The sequence below is a fragment of the Microtus pennsylvanicus genome, chromosome 3 (assembly GCF_037038515.1).
Source record: "Microtus pennsylvanicus isolate mMicPen1 chromosome 3, mMicPen1.hap1, whole genome shotgun sequence".
In the NCBI taxonomy this organism is placed as follows: Eukaryota; Metazoa; Chordata; class Mammalia; order Rodentia; family Cricetidae; genus Microtus; species Microtus pennsylvanicus.
The window spans coordinates 93,521,023-93,542,631 of record NC_134581.1 but is presented as its reverse complement, the minus strand read 5'-3'; the positions used below and the strand labels follow the sequence as shown (position 1 = coordinate 93,542,631).

Here is a 21,609-nt window from a genome sequence, read left to right as displayed (position 1 = left end):
TAATTCTTTTCAGGGTAGCCAAGCGCCGCGTCTTTTCTGTGGGTGATGAGGCACTGTGTCAAAAGTGACAGCAAATCCCTGAGTCCTTCAGTACAGCAAAGAGGAAGGAGGCAGGACCAGGTCGTCACCTTCCGCTGTGCATTTGATTGTACAAGTTCAGAAAAGGCAACGAAGATGTGAGACAATAAAGTATTCGATCCAGCACCCCAGGAAACAGCGGCGCCAGCAGCTCAGATCAAGACCCCACACACACAGTAACTTGGTCTTGACTGGCTACCACTTACTCACCCAGGCAGATCTAGTCCTAGTTATGCGCTCGGTGATAGCTTATAGAAACGAGCCGACATGACTCCCAGATTTCCACTGCACAGGACCCTGAGAAGGGCTTTTTGTTGACAGTGGTTTTCCCCGTGCCTGCGGAGTACTTCTCTATGGAGACCAGTTTAGCTGGAATGCCCAGTAGGATCTTGATCTTGGACTATCTGGCACACAGTTTCAAGCAAGTGAGCTGGATATAAATATGCTTAGAAATGATGGGGGGGGGAGTTGTAGGGGTTTATGTGTTAATGGCAGGCACACAGCTTCGTGAGTAGCTGGAGGTGTGGTGCCTATTTAGCTATGTAGGGCTATTGATCTAGATCTTCTGTCCTTACATCTCCCTTCTTCTGTGGAGAGTCACTACAGGGCAGAAGCATTTCCTTTTAGAACCTGCTCAGTTGGTGACCACTCTTGACCGCCCTGAACCAAATATTGAGTCCTCTCTGTGTTCATGCAAGATAAAGATGCTTCCTCCATGAAACCCTCACTAAACCTCCCACTCTTTTCAGTTCACTTCCAGGATCTCCAAAGGTCTTGGCGTTACATGCCTTCTCCTCCCTGCCCCTTTCAACAGGAGAAAAATGCTTCCTGGGGGATGGGACCAGAAGAATGAATGCATTTGTGCCCTGGCTTGGCATTGAGGCCATTGTCTTGCTGCTCCTATTTGTATAGCTGCTCTCCAAGTGCTTAGGGATCATCTGTGCCTGTGGATGGGTCGGATATGTGTGTGTGTTTCTGGATGAGGTGCTACTTAGCTCCACCTGAAGCCTGGGGTAGGTAAATCACTAAAGGGAACTCAGCTACAGAATGGGAGCCTGTAGCAGAGACCAGCTGCCCAGAGGAAGAAGCCCATTTCTTCTGCTCAGGCTTCTTAATAGACTTGGATTTTTCCCCCACCGTTTTTAGGGAAGGGGACCAAGTCTACTGTGCCTTCATGATATGGATGGAGGCCAGGATGACGAAATTTTCTAAGGATAAGATATGGAAGAGGGTGAGCTAACCAAGGAACCAGGCTCTGAGCCAGGGATTCTGGTGGCCCCATGTGCTTCTAAAAGAAGATTGAGGATTCCCGGTGCTCCTGGGTCTGACATCTGTAGGAAAGGTGAGGCCTCAGCAAAGGGAGAAATCAGAGCCTGAGACAGGCAATGAGAAGGAAGCAGAGAGAACCCTTAGGCGAGGTGCGGCAGAAGTTGGAATATACGAAGCCTTCCTCTGCAAGTTTGCAGTATCCCAAAACTGTCAGTCATTCTCTCCTGGAGAGACCCCTCACTGGAGCTGGTAGATGGTCTACTGAGAAAGACTGATGGAGTCAGGATGACTCACAACAGGGATAGGTCATGGACTAAAAAGCAAAGTGTTCCAGCAGTATGAAGGAGATCTTCCTGCTGTGCTTTTGCCCATCTCACCTAGTCCTGGAATGCAGTGTGATGGGGAAGGAGGCAGAGCATGGACAAGCCTGAGGGACCCCTAGGGAAGAGGGAGAGACCCCTTCTCCATGTAGCATCCTTCTTGCCAGAGCTCCAGACAAGATCTTTAGAAATCCCCCAAAGACCAGCAAGGAGACATGGTCATGGTCGAGAGGAGACAGGCTGCTAGATGGGCTCCCGGAAGTCCTGCATGTCAGTACCTCGGTTCCCAGCTAAGTGAAGACTTTAAGGAGAAAGGGATCCTCTAAGGCATGTTCTCCTGACAGTCTGCAAATTGGAAGACCATCATCTTTTTAGACTCTTGGGTCCATGGCTATGAATGTTGTGTGTGTGTCTGTGTATGTGTGTGTGTGTATTGCATTCTCCTTTCATACCCTACTCTCCCAGTATCTGGACAACTCTACAATGGGAAGGCTGGTGGTCAGGCCTGGCCAGTTCAGGTTGGCCCCCTCCAAACCGTCTATGGAGACCCCTTTCCCTATTCAGACCTCCTACAGTCAGGCTCCCTCCCACCTTAACCCATTTAAGTATCTAACCTCTGACTTTGAACTAGACCCAACTCTTCCTGGTCCAGAACCAAATTACCCAGAGTATCTCTCCACTAAAGAGCAGCAAGAATGATATCTTCATATCTAATGACTTTTCACTGTAATCATTCCATATTACCAGCAAATGGTTATCTACAATTGTTTTTGAGATTTACAAACACTCTAAATCTATGACCACTTACCCTCCATGCTGGAAGGTGATTATGTCCAGAAGCCACCCCGAGTTCAGTCCACTTGCATTGGCTCTCCGAACCTACTGTGGCCTAGGCTCTGTACCTGGTGACGAGGACATACTGCATCCAACGGTCTAAACATTGTGCTTCTATTTAGCTTTGGGAAGGTTGTGTGGATTGCTTGCATTTTTCCCCTGCAGCTACAGCAAATTTACTTTTCTAATGAGGTTTAGCTCTGGCCAATATTAAAATGAGTCTGTGCTCCCTGCACACACACCAGCTGACAGCAGCACGGGAGGCAGGTTCTGTGCCAAGCTCCTGGCGTGGAATAAGGCTGTGCCATCACTAGTAAGCTCCAAAGTGGAGATTCTAAGCCTGGATCAAGAGCTGGATGGGTTGAAGGACTTACCATGCCCAAGAGGTTGGAGGTCTTCGGCTCAGTGTGCGGAGCCACAGGCAAGGTTTTTCTCCTTATGTGGATAAACTGTGTAGTCTAGCCATATGCTTATGTGAAGGAAAGTGGACAGGGATGGAGGGCAGAAAGGACAGAGGCAAAGGTCTTGGTGGTCAGTAATGTCTCAGTGCCAGAGATAACTCCCCATTCCCACGGTGTGACCTGGGCCCTAAGGGTGATGCTCCGTCATCTCTATCTAGCCTGGCTTCCTTGTTTCCAGGATGAGGATCTGCCCATCCTAGCAGCTCATGGTTGCTGCTAGTTGTTTGACTGTGATTCGGAGCTTGCGACAAGCAATGTTGAGTGTGGGGAGGATTGCGTCCCTTGGCACACCAAAGCAGTCTCTCACCACCCCAGCCATAGTTCAAGGGCTCAAGAGTCACCTGTGGCCAATGGGTGCCATCTTCAACAATACATTCAGAATGCTGTCTGCAGCCCAGAAAGCCCTTAAACGTGCCTTTGCAAAGAGGGTTTGGCATAGCATGGTCACAGGAGCTTCAGTGACTGGACTCGGATCCAATCTCTGCCTCATCTTCCCTGTATGGCCTTGGGTGCTGCTCACCTCTGTGCCTCTGAGTCCTCATCTCTAAAATGGGAGGAATATTAAGGTGTTGAAGAGGGATGATTCACTGCAGTTCATCATGCTAATCGCTCAGAACGCACAGTAGTGGGTGCTTTTTTGTTTTTTTGGGTTTTTTAAATTTGAAAATAGAAAGCAATTTGTATTCTTCATTTATTTAGCAATTCACAGAAGCACTTGCTGAGCAGCCCCTCTGTGCCAGGCTCTCGGCCATCAGCACGTGACCTTGCCTGCAACACCAACCCCTCCAGAGCCTCTATTTTCTGACCTGAGATAGAAATATGACCCTAGGGACAAAATATGACTGGGAGTGTGTCCTTACTTGAAATGATTGATGATTTTTCTGTACGAAGATGAAGAAAACAGAAATTTTGGCTCACAAGAGTATCGCGCGCGCGCGCGCACACACACACACACACACACACACACACACACACACACACACACCAGCATCTAGGTTTAGCCACAAGGTCAGCCACTGTGACATCTTTCTGCGTGAGATAAAGGGATTTTAGGGGGCTCTTTCTGGGCCTATTCCCTTCTCTGATCTTGAGAATAGCAAAGCCAGGGGGCTGTGGCCCTGAACTCAACGGAGGACAGAAGCCAGAGAGGGTCTTGCCAAGCAGGAATCAGCTGTCATCTGCCCAGCAACTGAGTGAGTGAAAGAGCCAGCAGAGCCCTAAGTTATTGCCCGAGGTGGGTCAGTAACTTACTGGTGTGGCAGATCCTGTGAGGGACCTGTTTCATCATCTGAAGTCTGAGGGGCAGGAGCCCAATAGCACATGCCCACTCAGCAAGAAGTCACAGAGCACAGGTCCTCTGCAGCACACCTCAGGAGCCGGTGTCCCTGAGGTGGAAAGCAGAGGTGGGTCAGCAAAGAGTGAGCCTGTGAGGAGCAGAGGTGGGACAGTGAGCCTGTGCGGAGCAAAGGTGGGACAGTGAGCCTGTGTGGAGCAGAGGTGGGACAGTGAGCCTGTGCGGAGCAGAGGTGGGACAGTGAGTCTGTGCGGAGCAGAGGTGGGACAGTGAGTCTGTGAGGAGCAGAGGTGGGACAGTGAGCCTTTGCGGAGCAGAGGTGGGACAGTGAGCCTGTGCGGAGCAGAGGTGGGACAGTGAGCCTGTGCGGAGCAGAGGTGGGACAGTGAGCCTGTGAGGAGCAGAGGTGGGACAGTGAGTCTGTGAGGAGCAGAGGTGGGACAGTGAGCCTTTGCGGAGCAGAGGTGGGACAGTGAGCCTGTGCGGAGCAGAGGTGGGACAGTGAGCCTGTGTGGAGCAGAGGTGGGACAGTGAGCCTGTGAGGAGCAGAGGTGGGACAGTGAGTCTGTGAGGAGCAGAGGTGGGACAGTGAGCCTTTGCGGAGCAGAGGTGGGACAGTGAGCCTGTGCGGAGCAGAGGTGGGACAGTGAGCCTGTGCGGAGCAGAGGTGGGACAGTGAGCCTGTGCGAAGCTGGTGCATGAGTGTTCAGGCTACCAGGGCCACCAGGCTTCCCCAGCTTGGGCTCTGAGCCCCAGGCTGCTTTCTACACTTGTAGATGATGGGACAGTTGCTACAGTGGCTCCACCCTTGCCTACTTGTCTCCTCCCACAGCGTGCTCTAACTTTCCTGACACCCTGGTGACAGAGGTAGGTGAGGGGCTGGGATCCTCACTGGCCTAAGACCTAACTACTCATAGCCCAGGTCTGCAGCCTTCTGATTTAAAATCACATTCTGGAGCCTCAGAGATGTACCGATCATGTTCACCCCCAGACCTCGCATCAGCACTACCCTGGCACCCTGTCATAGCAAAGCTGCTTCCAGGAGGTGTTGGTGCTTGGGCCCCTGGGAAGCACAGTGAATAAAGTAAGCCATATAACATCAAGGAAGATGCTGTACTTCAGAGACATTTTTGTGGTTATCTTAGATATATCCTCAGTATCCTTCATGTCCTTCCTATCGGCTCCATCAATCCCCTCTCTCCCTTCCCACCTTCCTTTGCCTACAGACCTCACAGTAGACGTGGCACTGTTCTCAGAGTCTGAGGGGCTGACCTGCTGGCACCCACACTGCTCAGCCACAGGCCAGGGACCCTGGTTCTGTAGCCTGCTTAGGATGATGAACAGCCTCCAGGCATGTGATTTTCTTTCTCCGTCAGAGTTTCTGAACTTAAGCTGACGTATTACTCTCCTAACTCATCACTTGTCGATATTAACTTCTTCTCCCCATCATAAATCTCTCACTGTGTCTCAGAGCAAGCGGCCGCTGCTCTAGCCTCCTCCCCTGCCAGGCTACCGGCTGCTGTGTGTGAATGAATACCCATTGTTCTAAGGGGTGCACCCGTAGGTGTGCCCTGAACCGATTTCTTCAAGGTGACATTCCCAAGAGACAACCAGAAGGTACTGAGAGACTCACCTGGTACCACACAGGACACCAAGCCTAACCCAGCTTCAGGGGAACCTAGCTGGACCTTCTTCTTCAGTGCCCTGGGCCCGTGGGGATGTCCTTTTTGGCCAGGTCTAAATGACTCATGTGTACAACAAGCTCTTTTTAATTTACTGTGTGAAGAAAAAATATGTGACAGAAAACTTACCATCTTAGCCATTTTAAATTTGTAGTTCAGTAGTCAAATATAGTCACAAATGTTTTATAAAACCAGTCTCCATCTTGCAAACGGGAACCTCTCCATCTGCTGAGCACCACCACCCTGGCCCTGGGCTTCCACCTTACGCGAGGTACATCATACGTACGCTCTTTGTCCTTTCGTGCTCAGTTGTTTCTCTTATAAGGTCCTCCAAGTTCATCTCTGATTTGGCAACATGTGTCAGACTCTCCCCGCTTGGAAAGGCTGAGTGATGTTCTACCGTATGCACATGCAACATTTTATTTAAACATTCATTCCATGGACTGGTTCTTTGCTGCCAAGCATGGAGTACAAAGTGCTGGATCGATGACAGTTGGCCCTAACTGCCCTTCCTGATGCAGGAAGCACCCAGCAGATATATTGGTACTCAGAGGGAAGTTATGTGCTAGATGCCACAGGAGCATAAAGCGGGCAGGAGAGCCCCCATTTTATCTGGTGTCTGTTTGGGCCTCTGTTTGCTCCTTCCAGTCGTCCTGTGTTTCCTAAGCATCCTCAGGTGTTCAGTCCCCAGGATGAGTATGACTTTCCTAGTCCTGGGAGCTGAGCAGCTTAGCGAGTATTGGGACAGACAAAGGGATGGGTCTTCCACACATCCTGACCACAAAGGATGCCAATGTCCTGCACCACCATCACACCAACTGTCTTCCTGGAGCCCTAAAGATGGCATCTACCTGCCTTTTCAGTTATTTGTCTGGACCCAGAGCCCATGAGGTCATGACGAACCCTCTGGGGGTGTAGCATGCAAAGCTGCCTTTAAGCATGTGCCTTTGCGCTATTCAGGCTCCTTCCCGGAGAGGTGATCAGTGATGCATAGCCACCCTGCAGCCTGCCGTGTAATATACAGCCCATGACACACATAGATAGTGTCAGCATAATCTCCACATGTGGGAATGAGATTTAAGGGGCCCTCCATTCATCACATCCACACCTGCTGTGTTTGCAAGGAGTGGCACACACAAGCTGACCACTCTGGCTAATACACATTTATTAGCATGCTCACCCAACCACCGCCAGCACCTCACGTTAACTGTTTCTTATCTTGTCGGTGGAGATAGCTCATGTCACACAGTGTGAACCTTAGGGACAGAGCAGGCATGCTAGGAGAGAGAGCTTATAGTTGAGGGGTAAACAAGAATGAAGTTCCCAGGAACCTACAAGCTGGGTAAAAGAACAGGGAAATTATTGTATGGAGGAATCCCTAGCCCTAGATTCCCCACTGATGTATCTTAATATCTTAATAGCTTTGGCCGTAGAAAATCCATAGTCCTTCTTTAGTTGGGCATCTTGGAAGCTAGACAGACTATCCTGTGCAGGAAGAGCAGAAGGAAGAAATAGTACTTGGCAGAGGACAGACCACAGAGCAGTCAGTGTCTGACTCTCATCTCCTCTGGCCTTTTGTCCCAAGCCTCTGCTACTCAGAGTGAAAAAGCAGCGCCCTCCTAAGGCTGTAAGGGAGAATGCACAAGGTAAAAAGCTTTGGGACTTTTTAAAGGAAGCCTGCCATGAACAAAAGCAGAGTGAACCAGGGCCATGGTGCCAGGTTCCAGACAACACAACCTTCCCACACATGGGAAGCCTACCTGCCTCAGGCCACCCCCATTTATCATGTAACTGTATGGCAGCAGCCTACATTCGCAGAAGCTGAAATCCCTGCACCACCAAGCTCTATGGAAGGAGGAATATGCTAGAAAAACTGCCCATCAAGCAGTTGGTGCTGGCCCCTGGAAATAAGTGGAGTATCCCCTTCTCTGCATCTTCTCCAGGTTGTGGGTTCCAACCGAATTTTTAAGTTTTTATTAGCATATATTAATTTTATAGAATAATGTGTTTGATATTTCCATGCAAATGTAGAATGTACTTTGATAATGCTGTTATCCTCTCATGCCCCTCCCATTCCTGGAGTTCTGTTTTGAAAACAAGGCGATAGTGCTGGCTGCCACTGTTATAGTTTTCCTGGTTTAAGAATTTTGGTGCTAATTGTGAACCAGATGCTCCCCATGGCTTCCCTCAACTAACGACCAATCGTCCCGCAGAGTTACTAGGAAACTGAGCTTCGGAGATGTTGGTGATGCTTCTGCTTTGTGTTGGGCCCTGAGTTCCAGGTAGGGATGCACAGGTTTGACCTAGAGGACAAACATCAATCCAGCAAGTGCATGGCGGTTTACAAAGCTCAGCATCTGATGAGTGTATACTGGGTGCTTGGGCTTGGGTGGGGTGGGGGTAAGGCGAGGAAGGCACAGGGCTCAGGGGCATCCCACCTTGCCAGCACCCTTCTCTAAACACAGCTCAGGCATCAGTACCAGGGGAATGTGAGGCAAAGGATGGCCTGGGACAGTATCAGAGTGAGAAGGACAGAGCAGGGGGAGCGAAAGGGGTGCCAACTGACCCATCCTCTCTCTGGGACGCAAAGGCCTGAAATAACTTGAAAGGCCCTGAATGCTCTTCCAACATACTCAAGGTTCAGACACATGGTTCCAGGTGAGACCCACCCTGTGTTCTTGGGCCTGCTTGGTCCCAGGACCCAGTTCTAGAAAGAATCCAGTAGGTCTCTGTGCCAGGTTCCACCCTAAATACAGTCGCCCTCACCCCTACTTCATTCAGACAACATAGTCATGGGCTGTCCTCTATCTTGAGGGTCTCCAGAGGGCAAAGGCAGTGTCTCTCCCTGCCGCAGAGCCAATGATTCTAGGGGCATTGCAGTGCTTCTCAGTTTAGGACCATTCCCTGCCAACTGTTGGTGCATGGCAGGCTGGCAGAGGGGGAGATGAGGCCTCCTGGCCAGCTGCCTGCGTAGCTTCTGCTGCTTCTGGTTTTGAGCAGCTGTAGCTCTACTAGTCCCTGCTGCCTGCCTGGGAAAAAAATAGGCTGAGTCCCTCCTCGGCTAAACAGGCATCCATCGGTAGTGCTAGCTTAGTGGGTATTCACTCACTGGAGACAGAGCCATCCCACAGATGTCCTGAGCAGCCCACGGGCCTCTCACGGGGCATTAAGCATTACAGTAGGCTGAGCAGAGAGATTCTCCAAAAACAGAGTGGGTAAGTACTTAATAAAGAGAAATTTGCTATACTGTGGAGAATCTAAAGGCAGGGCAAAGCCCTCATGTGGCCCTTTGTGATGCTGAATGAAGTACGCAGCCAGTCCTGTGCCTGTCTCCGGGTAGAAGGTGAGGTAGGTGGGGAGAGGATATGAGAAGGCTCCTGATTTGAGCAAGTCAGACTCTCCCGGAGAGCTCATACTGCAGGAGGGAGTGCCACCATTTGGATTTGCTAGTTCCTGAAGGTTGATCATGAAGCCCTGGAGAAGGCTGGTGACCCGCTCAGGGAAGAGAAGAAAGAAAAGCACCCCTCTCTGCTCAACACCCACTTCCCCGCTCAGCACCTGCAGTAGGGTTAAGCCATGGGTCCTGGATCATTGGTGATACCCAGTTGCCCCACAGTCTGCCAGTGGCTGATCTGTTGGCCCCTATGAGTTATCACATCCTCTCATCACACTTTCAGACCCATCCTATTTGAGATTTGTTTTTTGAGTATAAAGGTTGCACCAGCTTTGGTGAGCCAGGGGCAAAGGAATCTCAGTTTCTCATTTGCCATTCGAATATGCAGCTTCAGCAGGGAAGAGCCCTTTGTCACAGGGCTGAGAGGGAGGACTTGCCACTCTTAAGCAGGAGACTATCTCAACAGGAAGCCAACCACAGATTTTAGTCAAAAGGCATATGGTTGAGTCATACTATCTGTTACTGGGACAGTTGAGGAAATATAACCCCTGCCCAGGGCCTCAACTTCTTTGTCTATTTAAAAAAAAAAAGAAAGAAAGAAAGAAAAGATTTGGAATTATAAGGGTTTAATGATTAAATGAGATAAACAGCACAAGAGAACTTGGAAACCACCCTCATGGAATCTTTAGAGGGCTGCCTCCTACTCCAGCATTGCAGAGAGAGCACACTGGCATGATGGCGTCATCTCTTCTATAATAATCCCAGGCCCAAGCGTCGGAAGCCAAGGGCACATGAGATAGCCTTTCATTCCAACAGAGACCCAGCCACACGATTACCCAAGAGACCTTCCTTAGAAGCCATACCCAAAACCGAGCTGTACACTCATGCTCTCTCACCCAGGTGGCACGCTAGACCTCTGCTCACATGTGCAAGTACGTGTGTGTGTCATGAAGTGAACTCTCGCCCTCTGAAATCACTCAGTTGGTGCTCTGTGGTTTGCCGTCAGCCTTGATGTGTTGTCTGGATGAAAGGTTCAGTCCCAAGCCCTTTCTAGATTTAAATTATAAATATCAAACCTTGGAAGGTGAAGGGCAGCGATCTGAGACACCTTTCCTAAATGAACACTTTCTACCCTATCGGCTTTTCTACCCTATCGGCTCCATAAGGGCACTGGGGAGAAGCACAGTGCCTGATCTGATACCAGGCTTCTACCTCCCAGGGTCTATAACAGTCACTGGACACAGGTGTTCACTCCCAGGCGCACCAAGCAATGGCAGAAGGCTGGCAAATAGAAATAGGGGGGAAGCGGTGGATGCCATGGCAAGGAGGCAGATTTCCAGTGGAAGAAGAGTCATGGATTGGAAGGGCCCTACTGGGCTTCCTCCCAGAACATTTGTAAGACCCTTTCCCTGAGGCTAGCCTTGACCCTGACTCTGCTCTGTGACTTCATGTCATACGGTAAAGCCAAGGTTAGCCCTTGAGAAGGAACTGTCTCTGACTAGCCCAGACTCTCCCCTTCTACCTGTTCTTTTAAGGGAGCCCTGGGGGACCAACTGGAGTATCACTAGAAGTAATCAAAGGGAAGCAAGCTAGGAATCCCATGCCAGACCCATCCCAGGCTAAGCGCATCACGGTTCCAGGAGCGTCTATTTATTGGTACCAGCTACATGACAGATTGTTTATGCTAATTTTTCCTAACTACCTAATAACCTACCTGGAGAAACACCATTTTGGTCCCATGAAAAAATGAAGGTTCAACAAAGTCCCTTTTCCACAGTGTAGGAGGAGAGAGGTTCGCAAGATGCCCAGGACCCAAGCTCTTGCACTGTTGAACCATTCCTCCATGGATCCCTCTTCCTAGGCAGAGGAAAGAGAAAGGAACTGGCAGAGAGGTCATAGACAATGATAAAACATATGGCTTGGCTGGTCCTCGAGGTTACTGGTGAAATCTGTGATGGTTAGGCAAGAACTAAGGAGCTAAAAAAGGGGAGGACCGCCTGGATGTTTGTGGTAGGCGGGCAGCCTCTAAGATGGCCCCACGGTCTTTAACTCCAAGCGGTCTTATATCAATACCCTACCATTCCTCTCACTAGCCTCTGGCCAATAAAATGTGGTTACCACTACCACAGTTAGACTCCATCATGTAGGACTTCAATTAACTCTGGATTCTTTCCTTGCTGAATTCATACAGTAGGAAGCCAAACAGAAGAGAGCCTTATATGACAAGGTGCTATGACATAGACAGGCTATAGGAGGTAAGCAGTAAGCTCCTGTGGTCCCAGTGAGTTTTGCCAACAACCCAAGTAATCATGGAAACAGATTCTTCCCCAGTCAGTCCTACAGATAAAAATGCAGCCCAGCCAATCCTTTGGTGAGACTTTGGCAACCCAGGCCTAGAGTCCTGACCTCGGACAATGAAGACAGCAAATACATGCTAAATACGTTCCTGAGCATATAGTAACTTGTTAGATAACAATAACTAATGAATTTGACTCTCTGGGGATGGCGAATTCCCTCCAAAAGTTGGCATGGCTTGTAGAAGAAGCCCATGGCAAGGAAGAGGAGATAACAACAAAGAACAAAGGAGGAGGGAGAAACTGAACCTCTGTCTGGCCTCAGATTAGAATGTAAGGCTCTTTGCACACGGGACTTTCTCCCACATCATGGAGGCAAACGCTGAATGACCCTATATTGTCTAACCACTGTCCTATTATTGGTTATTACACACCTTCCCCCACCCAAACACCAAACTCTGTCCCCTCAGCCTAAACAGTCATCTGTCATACCTCTGCGGCATGGTGGCTCCTAACTGGCGCTCCTCCATTTCCAGCTGTCCTCAGTTCTCCAACGGCTCTCCAACTGATGTGACCTGTTTGGCTCTGCCCATCCTCAAGAGTCAAGCAGTGAGGTATCTATTGTTAATGCCCTGACTATTTATACTCAGCAATAGGCGTGGACATGTGACGGTCCCACAAGACAAAATATGGGTATTTGATCAAGGTCCTCCTGCATAGAAGCTCCATAGAAAGTGGATGTCTCATGTATTTTGGTCTATAGACCACTAGCATAACACAGGCAGCCTCAGGAAACCCAGCCAGGACCATTATTTATTTTGTTTAAATTTCTGCCATGGACTAGAGAGGACTCAGGATTGCAGAGGACCATGCTAGGCTAAAACCCAATTTTTATTTTTCACATACTCATAATCTAAATCTAATTCAAGGTTATTTCCAGAAAAGAAAAAGAAATAACTTCAAAGAAATTCAACAAACCCCATGGTTTTTGACACTGCTGGACTGGAAGAAAAGAATACCACTGTTCACACCAAATCTGGGGTAATATAATACTACCTCCTCCTTAAGTCCTCAGCTTGGTTTCCAGGCTGGAAGGAGACAAGACGACAGGAGATCAGAGCCTCAGGTTGCCCTACCTATTAAAGTCCCACATGTGCCAGGCAGCAAGGGCCAGACCACAAAGCAGGAGGAATCATGATTTCCTGGTCTAGGCTTTCCTCTCTTCAAACAACATAAAGTATGATGAAGAAACCCCATAGCCTTGGCAGCCTGATAGCTCCTTCCCTAGGTAGGAGTCTCCAGTGAGTGGGTTTGAGGGTGAGCCAGAAAATCCTGAAAGCAAGACACGGAAGAATCCATACAAAGGAAATAGAGTGGTTTTGAAGGGAGCAGGATTCAAGTTCCACAGCCTCACCTACATTAAACACTGAGATCTGAACCTATTGTGTAGCATCTCTAAGCTCCTGTTCCCTCCTATACAAGGTGGGGACAATATCTCCTGCCTACCATGAAGAGCTGTTTAGACTATGAAGGAGCTGGGCTTTACAAAAATGCACACCCCCATGTGTCGAGGGGGACTTTTCGAAGACCTCTTCCCTTTCCCTCCCTCTTCTTCCCTATGACAGAAGAGCAGAAGGCTCTGTAGGCCCCCTACAGGCTTGAGGGGCTATTACTCTGGGAGCAGCCAGTGCCCCTGTCCTGCACCCCAGGAGAGACCATGGGCCCAAGGCAGCATGTGGCTGAAGGGCTGAGGCTGGGTTAATGAAGTATGGATTGACTAGGCTGCAAGCTGATTAGCACTGGCATTGGGCTTTTCCTGAGCAGTGCCTGCAGAATCAATACTAATCCTTTGATCCCATTAGGGGCTCCTGTAGATCTCTGGAACAAAGTCTGTGCCTCTGCTTCTGTGCAGAGGCCCTGTGTAAGGAAGAGAGATGCTGGGGTTGGGGCCAACACCCCACCATCTTTATCTTCTTTACAAATCCTCCTCATTCTTCTGTTTCTAACCCCCACTCCCAAGAAGAGCCAAAAAATTTCCCCAGTCACCAAGGTCCCCAGTTTCGGCCCCTCCTGAGAAGCTGACTGTGATCCCTTAGAAAGAGATTTTGTTACTTGTGTCAGCTCCCAGGCCCCTCAGTAATGTTCCACATTCTTCTCTATATGGATGAAAAGTGTTTCATGGGTGTTTGTTTGCTCCTTTGTTGGTTGGTTTGTTGGTTTTATGATGCTGGGGATTAAGCCTAGGAATTCACACACACACACACACACACACACACACACACACACACACACACACACACTAGACAAGAATTATCTCACTGAAAATAAAACCACAACCCACAGTTTGGAAGGCATCCGTCTTCATGGGTCTTCTAATTGAAGAGCTAACTATGTTACAGAATTACTGGGCATAAAGCACAATTAATATTTTTCAAGTGGAGATCAGTAAGCCCATCTTCAGGTATCAGGGCCATTGTTGAAACACCTGTGGGCTCAGAAGAAAATCATTCTGTCTCTGGGGAATTGGCCAGCCTTGAGTCCACCTTACACACCACCCGGGCCCTCTTGGGCCAGTGGCTACTACTCCTCCAGCCTTGGATGATAAGAGCTCTTCATTTTGATTCCCCCACATCCCACTTTTTTTTTATCTGTAGCCCACAGCACTTTGAAGCCTGCAGAAGAAAAATCCTGTGAATAGCTCTATCTCCAAGGGCTTGTGGGCTTTCAGCATGACCCGGTTCCATAGGCAGCTGTAAGGGCGGCCCTCAGAAACTGACTCTGGACGGGATACCCACCTGGACCTCTCTTGCCTCGTGCAGGACATCATTGTTTCAGGTCGTTGAAATAGCAGAGCTGAAAACTCACATCCCAGTCATCTCCCACGCTTTAAAGCTAAAGTAGAGGTCAGGGAGGTGAGCAGTGTGAAGAGCCACTCCTGGTGTCCAGGACATGCCCTGCCACTGTCCTAGCTCTTACTCCTCATCCAATGGCCATTCCTCACCGAGCCTTACACATTACACTCCCAATATAGCCTTTGTCCCTGCTCATGGGATGCTTAGAGAACACCGGGGGAACGAAGGTTCCTCATGTCCACACTTGCTGGGCAGAGAGGCCAGCAGTCACTCAGGTCAGTCAAGGAGCATGTGTCTGAGCAATGGCATAGGAAATCATGACCCTCACCTCCCAGCCTTCTCCACACAGACATGTCCTAACTCACCATAAAGCCCCATTCAGCCACCTGTTTCTCAAACACTATTCTCTCCTCCTTGTCTGCCAATGTCTCCCAGCTTTCTATTGGTTCTTCCACCTATCCCAGCAAGGCTCTGGAAACCATTCTGAGGTCCGTGCTGATGTAATCACCACAATTCCTCCTAGTCTAGGCTGAGACTAAGCCTTCGTGTGGCAAGCCACCTTGGTGTCAAAGTCCAGTGCAGGGACAGGCCCACCCTCTGGCCTCCTGCCCACACCCAGGCACCATTGCCAGTAGATACAGCCCCTGCTGGCCAGATGGTATTTTCCAAGTCTGGGGGCACTCTCTGCTCTACTTAATAACCGCCTGGTAATTAGCTCCACGATTTTGCCACTATGCTTATAATAGCCTCCATTAAAGTTATGGGGTTTTCGAGCTGTAATGGCTTCCAGAGTAATTAACGCACAACTGGGTTTATTGCTAAGCTTATTTTTAGAGCTTGTCTCTCTGTCTTCTCTCCCTTTTCTTGCATAGATTTTTTTTTGACCAAAAATATGTTATGGACTCAGACACTCCTAATGCACCCTACATCATGCCCATATCCTTCTCATTGTCCCTTCCTGTTCCTTCTTCCTGATACAGCATCCAGCGGACATAGGAACTCACAGTACAGGGGGCTATGATGAAGAAAGGTGGTTCTTAGGCCAGTGTTTATCCAGGCAACAGCCTGGAGCCACATGGCCTTGATGTAAGTCTGGCTCCATCATTTCATCTCTGACCAGGGGCAGATGCTTACCATCGTGCTTCAGTGAAGCCAGCTGCGAATAGAGACGCATGGGCACCTGCCTCTGGGGGAGCCGAGTGCAGCCCAGAGAAGAAGTGCAAACACTGCCATTTCTCTTTATCGTTGGAGACCATGAACGCTGTAGGAAAGCTCGCTATCATGAGCCGTGGCATAGGCACATACAAGAGAGGCTGTGCGAGCCACAGGTCTAAGCAGCTGCCCAGAAGAAGCAGTGTGGATGCAGGAAAGCAAGCACCCACACAGACCGAGTGCTAACCTCCTTTCTTCTGCTTTTTCTTAACCTTCACCTGCTCCAGGCTCATTTGAGAATCAGATATTTCTGAAGCTCCGGCCAAATCTGGCCTCCCTATGTTTGTCTGTTGTCTGTTCCTGTAAGAGGATAACCGAGAGCCGGCTGTTTATAAAGGAAAGGAGTTTTTTGCTCTGTGGTTCTGGAGGATGAAGTGCAAGAGCCTGGTCTTGTGAGGACCATGTGCTTCTCACAGAGGATGGCAGGAGGTTGAGTAAACAGCCATGGAAGAGAGGAGGCATGAGCGGTGCCTCTGCTTTAGAACAACTTGTTCTCGAAGAAGTGAGAAGGCCATTAATCCCTCTTAATTATATAATCAGCTCTTATAGGCCTTACCTCCAAACACTGCTTCGGAGGGGAAAGACCGCATCCACAGGGAACTGCAGGACATGCTGCACCTCGTTCAGCATTGGCTTCTTCCCGGGTGCCTCGCGATTGGCTTCTAATGTAGCATCTAACCCTCTGGTCTCATTGCCTAAGAAATGGGGCAGTGGGCAGCTAACACTAATTCTGGAAGCTGTGAGCCTTTCATGAGAAGGACTGGGTATGGGATGCTGGCTAATGCAGGGCGGTACTCTGAAGTAGAAAGCAAACTTGGTCTCCCAGAAGACACTAGGGCTAGGGGAGAAGACATAAGAAAGAAAATAAAGGCACGCGATTTCCAAAACTGGGTCACAAAATGTTCTGGTTGGTCACAACTCTCAAGCGCGGCAGGGACTAAGAACATATGTGGGCTGGGTGGGGCAGACAATATGGCCTCTGGGATGGCTGTCAGGGTGACTGTCTACCATGGAGTGATGGGCTTCAGCATGATGAGGGCCGGCCAGGTGCTAAGGGCTGTACCAGCCACGGGCCAGAGCATCTGCACAGGAGGGGAGGAGGAAGGCAGGAAGGAAAGGGTGTGCGCATTCCTAAGGGAGCTGAGAGATGCTATGCTTATTCTCCTGTCACAGCAGAGAGCAAGTTCCCAAAGGAGTGTCTCCCGGCAGACCCTCTGTAGAATCCGGGGTGAATTCCACTGGGTGACTCTACAGCAAGGGTCTTTCTTGGGGCTCTCACTGCTGCCATTTTTGAGAGTGTCTCCCTACTACCTGACAGCTCCTCAGAAAACAGCCCCTTCTCCCTGCTGACAGCCAGCTCTGTCCTGAGGCAGACTCTGTGAGGAGAAGGTGCCCTACAAAAATCCTACACACACATAAACAAAGGAGCACACCTAGGCATTTGTGTGATGTCCAATCTAACCACCTCTGCGTACCCTTGAAGGAGGCCCTAACTATGACACTGGACCAAAGTTATTAAGGAACCGCCTATGCTAATCACATCACAGCAGCCATAGCTGTTGGTACCTTGCTGTCAGGGACCACCCTGAGTGCTTCCTGAGCATTAATTCATTTAATTCTGAGAGCAGCTTTGGAAAGCAGGTGACTGATTAATAGGTGAAAAACGAGTGCAAGTTAACTAGTTGGTGGAACTGTCCAAAGGCCATGGTTAGAATTAAACCAAGGGACATGTCTCTGAAGTCTGTGTTTTTGGGCACTTTATTCTACTGTTCCTGAACATGTCTGCATGTCAAGGGAAGGATGGAGGTACATTCACCCAGACAGCTATACAGAAAAAGTTCTGGAGAAGTTGACGCTCGGTTGAAAAATTCTGGATGCCATGGGTGTAGAGTAGGCCAGTCTCTGTGATCCATGCCCACATCTCTGGTCATTTCCCACTGCTCCTTCTTACAGGTATCAACCTCTGAAGGTTCCTGACCTTGCCCTGGACGACTGCCCCTTCGCAGACTCCCGTCAGGCTGGACTCTGCAAACTTGCTTCCGCAATGGGTGGGTGTGAGCGCTGGTGAGAGTGACTGGCCAGTGTTCGGCTTCTGCCTCCCTGTGCCTGGCCGGCCGGCCCAATGCCTATTCTTTTCTCCTTTGTGCTGCCGATGCTCCTCCGTGGCCACTCCCCCCTGACCTTGCCACTGCCCAGGTAATGAGGAGCTGTGGGTGCAGCCAGCCTTGGAGATGCCGAAGAGACGGGACATCCTTGCGATTGTCCTCATCGTGCTTCCCTGGACGCTGCTCATCACCGTCTGGCACCAGAGCAGCCTCGCGCCTCTGCTGGCTGTGCACAAGGGTGAGCCCAACCCCACTCCCATCCTGGCCTGGCTTTGGTAATAAAAGCTACCCTGCTATTATTCTTTTGACACCTGGGCCCTGACCTTACCTTGGGGGAATGTTGGCCTTCTAAGACTCCATTGAAAGCCTCCCCTCACCCTCTTTCCCCACCCCACCCCCGTCCCCTATCTCCCTAAACACATAATTTTAAGTACCTGGGATCTGTTATAATCAAGTATGACACAATCCAGACAGACAGCAAGTCAATGGGCTTGAAAGGCAACTTGTTATTTTCATCTCTCAAGAGGAGTGGGTATACCGTGATCTATGAGGCAGCATGGGGGAGCACTGGGGCTCTGGGTGGGGAAGCTGAAGGGCAAAGAGAGCTAGGACGGAACCTGTAATGTGCTCATTTCAGATAGAGAAGGGCCATATGAGCAGCTGATCAGGCTTAGAAGTGGATTATTTGGTCAGATTTTCCTTTTTCGAGACAGGGTACTATTATACAGCTCTGATTGGCCTAGTACTATGCAGTTCAAGACTGGCTTCACACTCTTGAAAACCCTCCTGCCTCACCCTCTCAAGTGTTAAGTCTACTAGCAAACATCATCATGTCAGGCTCAAAAGGGGATAGACTGGATGATTTCTGTGGAATTTTGGATGTTAGGATGGGTTCACTTGCCCTGTATTGCAGACTTGGGTGATTTAGGCCAGAGGAAGATTAGCCTACCGGTTGTCGGATGTCAGATGTCTACAACGCTCTGAATTGTCCAAGCAGTATGAAATTTTAAATAATTAAAACAAGCAGGATTGATGTGTATACAAACCTGCATACCCAGTCCCATACTAGGCAAGGATGGGCCGCTCATCAGGGGTGCCGAGGAAGGAGTACAGTCCTGGTCTATATTGTAATTTGAGGGAGTGCTTTTGTTTTAACTTTAATTTTGAATTGTTGCTACAGGGTAGGTAAGTGCTATAACTAGAGAGCTACTTCCCAGGTTTGTGCTGCAAAACCTTTCAAGGACAGTACGCCCTTTGCCCCCTGTGCCTGCTTAGAAGATTAACTGGGCAGAGGCCTGAAGAGTCAAAGTGTTTTCCCAAGAGCAATGGGGAAACCGTGATTAAAACAATGTCCTTCGGGCTATGAGTCCTGAGTCATCTTTTTCATTCACAACCAAATCTCCACCCTCAGACCTTCCTTGCCTCCCACATCGAGCTACCTCTCACTCAGTCTTACTAAAGCTACCTTCTGCCCCACCTCGTTGTTACAACCTCGGACAGGCAGTTCTCCCTTTGCAATGTGCACCATCTTCTCTGGGAGCAAAGAAGATGGTGCCAGGTTCTTTACCTAGCAGATGGTTGCTCTGTGGCGCAGTGAGTCCTTCATCCTCCCTGAAATTCCTCAGTCTTCTTGCAGCCACCCCATTGCCCTTGCTGGGCGCTCTGGTTCTCTGCATGACGTCATCCCCTGCTCATGACCCCATTGCCTCTCTTTGGGGCTTGTCAGTTGAGACTCACTGCTATCCTGTGAATACATCATTTCAGAGGGGTTAAAACTACCATATATAAAATGACATAATGTCTGTCGTCCTCTTGGCAGAATGAGGGTCAGAGACATCACACCAACAGCCTTTTAGGATTCAGGGTTGCAAAAGCCCTGAAGTCAGGGGGAAGGGGAGTGTGCAGGCTATAGCCCAGCCCTATACATGGAGAACTTCCGCAGGACATAGGCTTCCACATGTTTAGGAAGATCTGGATAGCAGAAGGCTGTACAAAATGGTTCTAAGTCTTCATCCTCAGCCCCAGTTTCCAAAATAATATTGGCTACTAGAGAGATAGATAGATTAGATAGATAGATAGATAGATAGATAGATAGATAGATAGATAGATAGATAGATAGATTCTTACATACTGCTCAAAATATCCTGAATGTTATCACTTTTTCCTCAACATTGCTTCTTTTCAATTAAACCCCAAAGTTCCCTTTGAAGAGCTACATCCCTGCCAGTCCTCCTATTCCCACCTCACCTCCCCCTACACATACTCAGCATTGATCTATGGCCTGGGTAACAGACTCCATGTCTCTTGCAACGTTAGCTTGTCAGCAGTAGACAAAAGTGGATCACTTGGGTTTATCTGTATTGGGCTCCACACTTTGCAAACCTTGGTGTTAATAGTGATGGCAGGACCATAGGGGAAAACAAAGGAGCCATGACCCAGGACCCTCTGTGTCTACATTCCAGCCCTTTCATGTGGCTTGCTCATATCGCCCTCACATAAATACATAGAGTCACAAGGAAGCAGGCTAGCTAGTGTCCTCCGTCTACATCCACTGTGCCTAGTAGTGGTTTAGCCCTTGATGTGTGTTGTTATCTACACAGCAACTCCACCAAGCAGATGTTATTAGCATTCGCTAGTATTATTAGCTCCAGTTTATGACCACAGAAATCAAGGCACCAGAAACTAATAAACTTGTTTTAGACCTTGCAGTTAGTCACAGCAGACAGTAGCACCTGAGCCTAGGTTTCCAAGTCTGCCCTCTGGCCATTAGCATCCCGGCTGAGATATGTGAGCAGTAGAAACTACACAGTATTTGACTCATGAATCCTTCAAACCCAAAAGTTCAACTTGGAGATCAGGGATTTGATGAAAATGAGAATGCCAATAGCCCTGATCGCTCCTCCTAGGAGGCCTGCCAGATTCCCCAGCCAGGAAAAAGTTCCAGATGTAAGAAAACCTTGGTCCTCAGAGCTGTCCCAACTTGAAACAGGTGACTTAAAAAAATAAGGAAGTAATGACTCCCCCACTCCATGTCTGTGAGCTTGTGGCCAGAGGACAGGCTTTTGTAGGTATCATTGTCCCTTATGGCATCCTTGGGATGTAGATGCAAAACACTTACTGAATGCTAGGACAAGAGAACTGGTCATAGGTCCAGAGAATCAAATTAATTTACTTAGAAAGTACTAATTAGACTGGGTGAAGTGGCACGGGCCTTTAATCCCAGCACTCAGGAGACAGAGGCAGCTGATCTCCGAGTTCAAGGCCAGCCTGGTCTACAGAGTGAGTTCTAGGACAGTCAGAGCTACACAGAGAACTCCTATCTCAAAGAAAAACAAACAAAAAGACCAAAGAAAAGAAAGAAGAAAATACAGTATTAATTGGGAAATTGACATCAGACTAATTGGGAAACCTAAATAAGTGTCTAACCAAATAGACTGTCTACACTCAAATGACATTCAGGATTCAAAACTGTAACTCTGAGTCAAACCCACTGGAACCAAATGCAGTAGCTAAATGCTATGTTGTGTGCCAACATCCAAAAAACATCTTGCAAGGACAGGAGAAGGAGGTCTCGCCTGACTAGAAGGTTTGTGGGAAACCTTAAGTTCCCTTTGAGATCCAAATTGTGCTGCAGCCACCCACTCCCACCACTTCCTGACTTTGTGGCATCCACACCAGAGAACATGGCTGCTCCTCTCTGCTAGGTGGTCAGTTTTACCATGTGAGGAAGACACTTTGGAGGCTGAGAGTCAGGACACGGCCATTTAAAGCCTGATGCAATGGGGAACTGGAGATAGATGGCTGGAAGGTGGCC

General features: G+C 49.1%; 1 protein-coding gene across 4 annotated transcripts in view; it reads left to right on the top strand.

Annotated features, from left to right (window-relative positions):
• The window catches only part of B3gat1 (beta-1,3-glucuronyltransferase 1), a 38,836-nt gene that overhangs the window by 995 nt on the left and 16,232 nt on the right, over positions 1-21,609 (top strand). For 2 of the 4 annotated variants that reach the window (XM_075966485.1, XM_075966483.1), the window contains exons 2-3: positions 17,644-17,738; positions 17,887-18,033. In XM_075966485.1, coding sequence (XP_075822600.1) covers positions 17,735-17,738; positions 17,887-18,033 — 151 coding nt within the window. In that variant the 5' untranslated portion in view covers positions 17,644-17,734. Of the gene's footprint in view, positions 1-12,162; positions 12,241-17,643; positions 17,755-17,886; positions 18,034-21,609 lie in introns of all 4 variants that reach the window. The other 2 variants (XM_075966484.1, XM_075966487.1) reach the window with 2 other exon arrangements.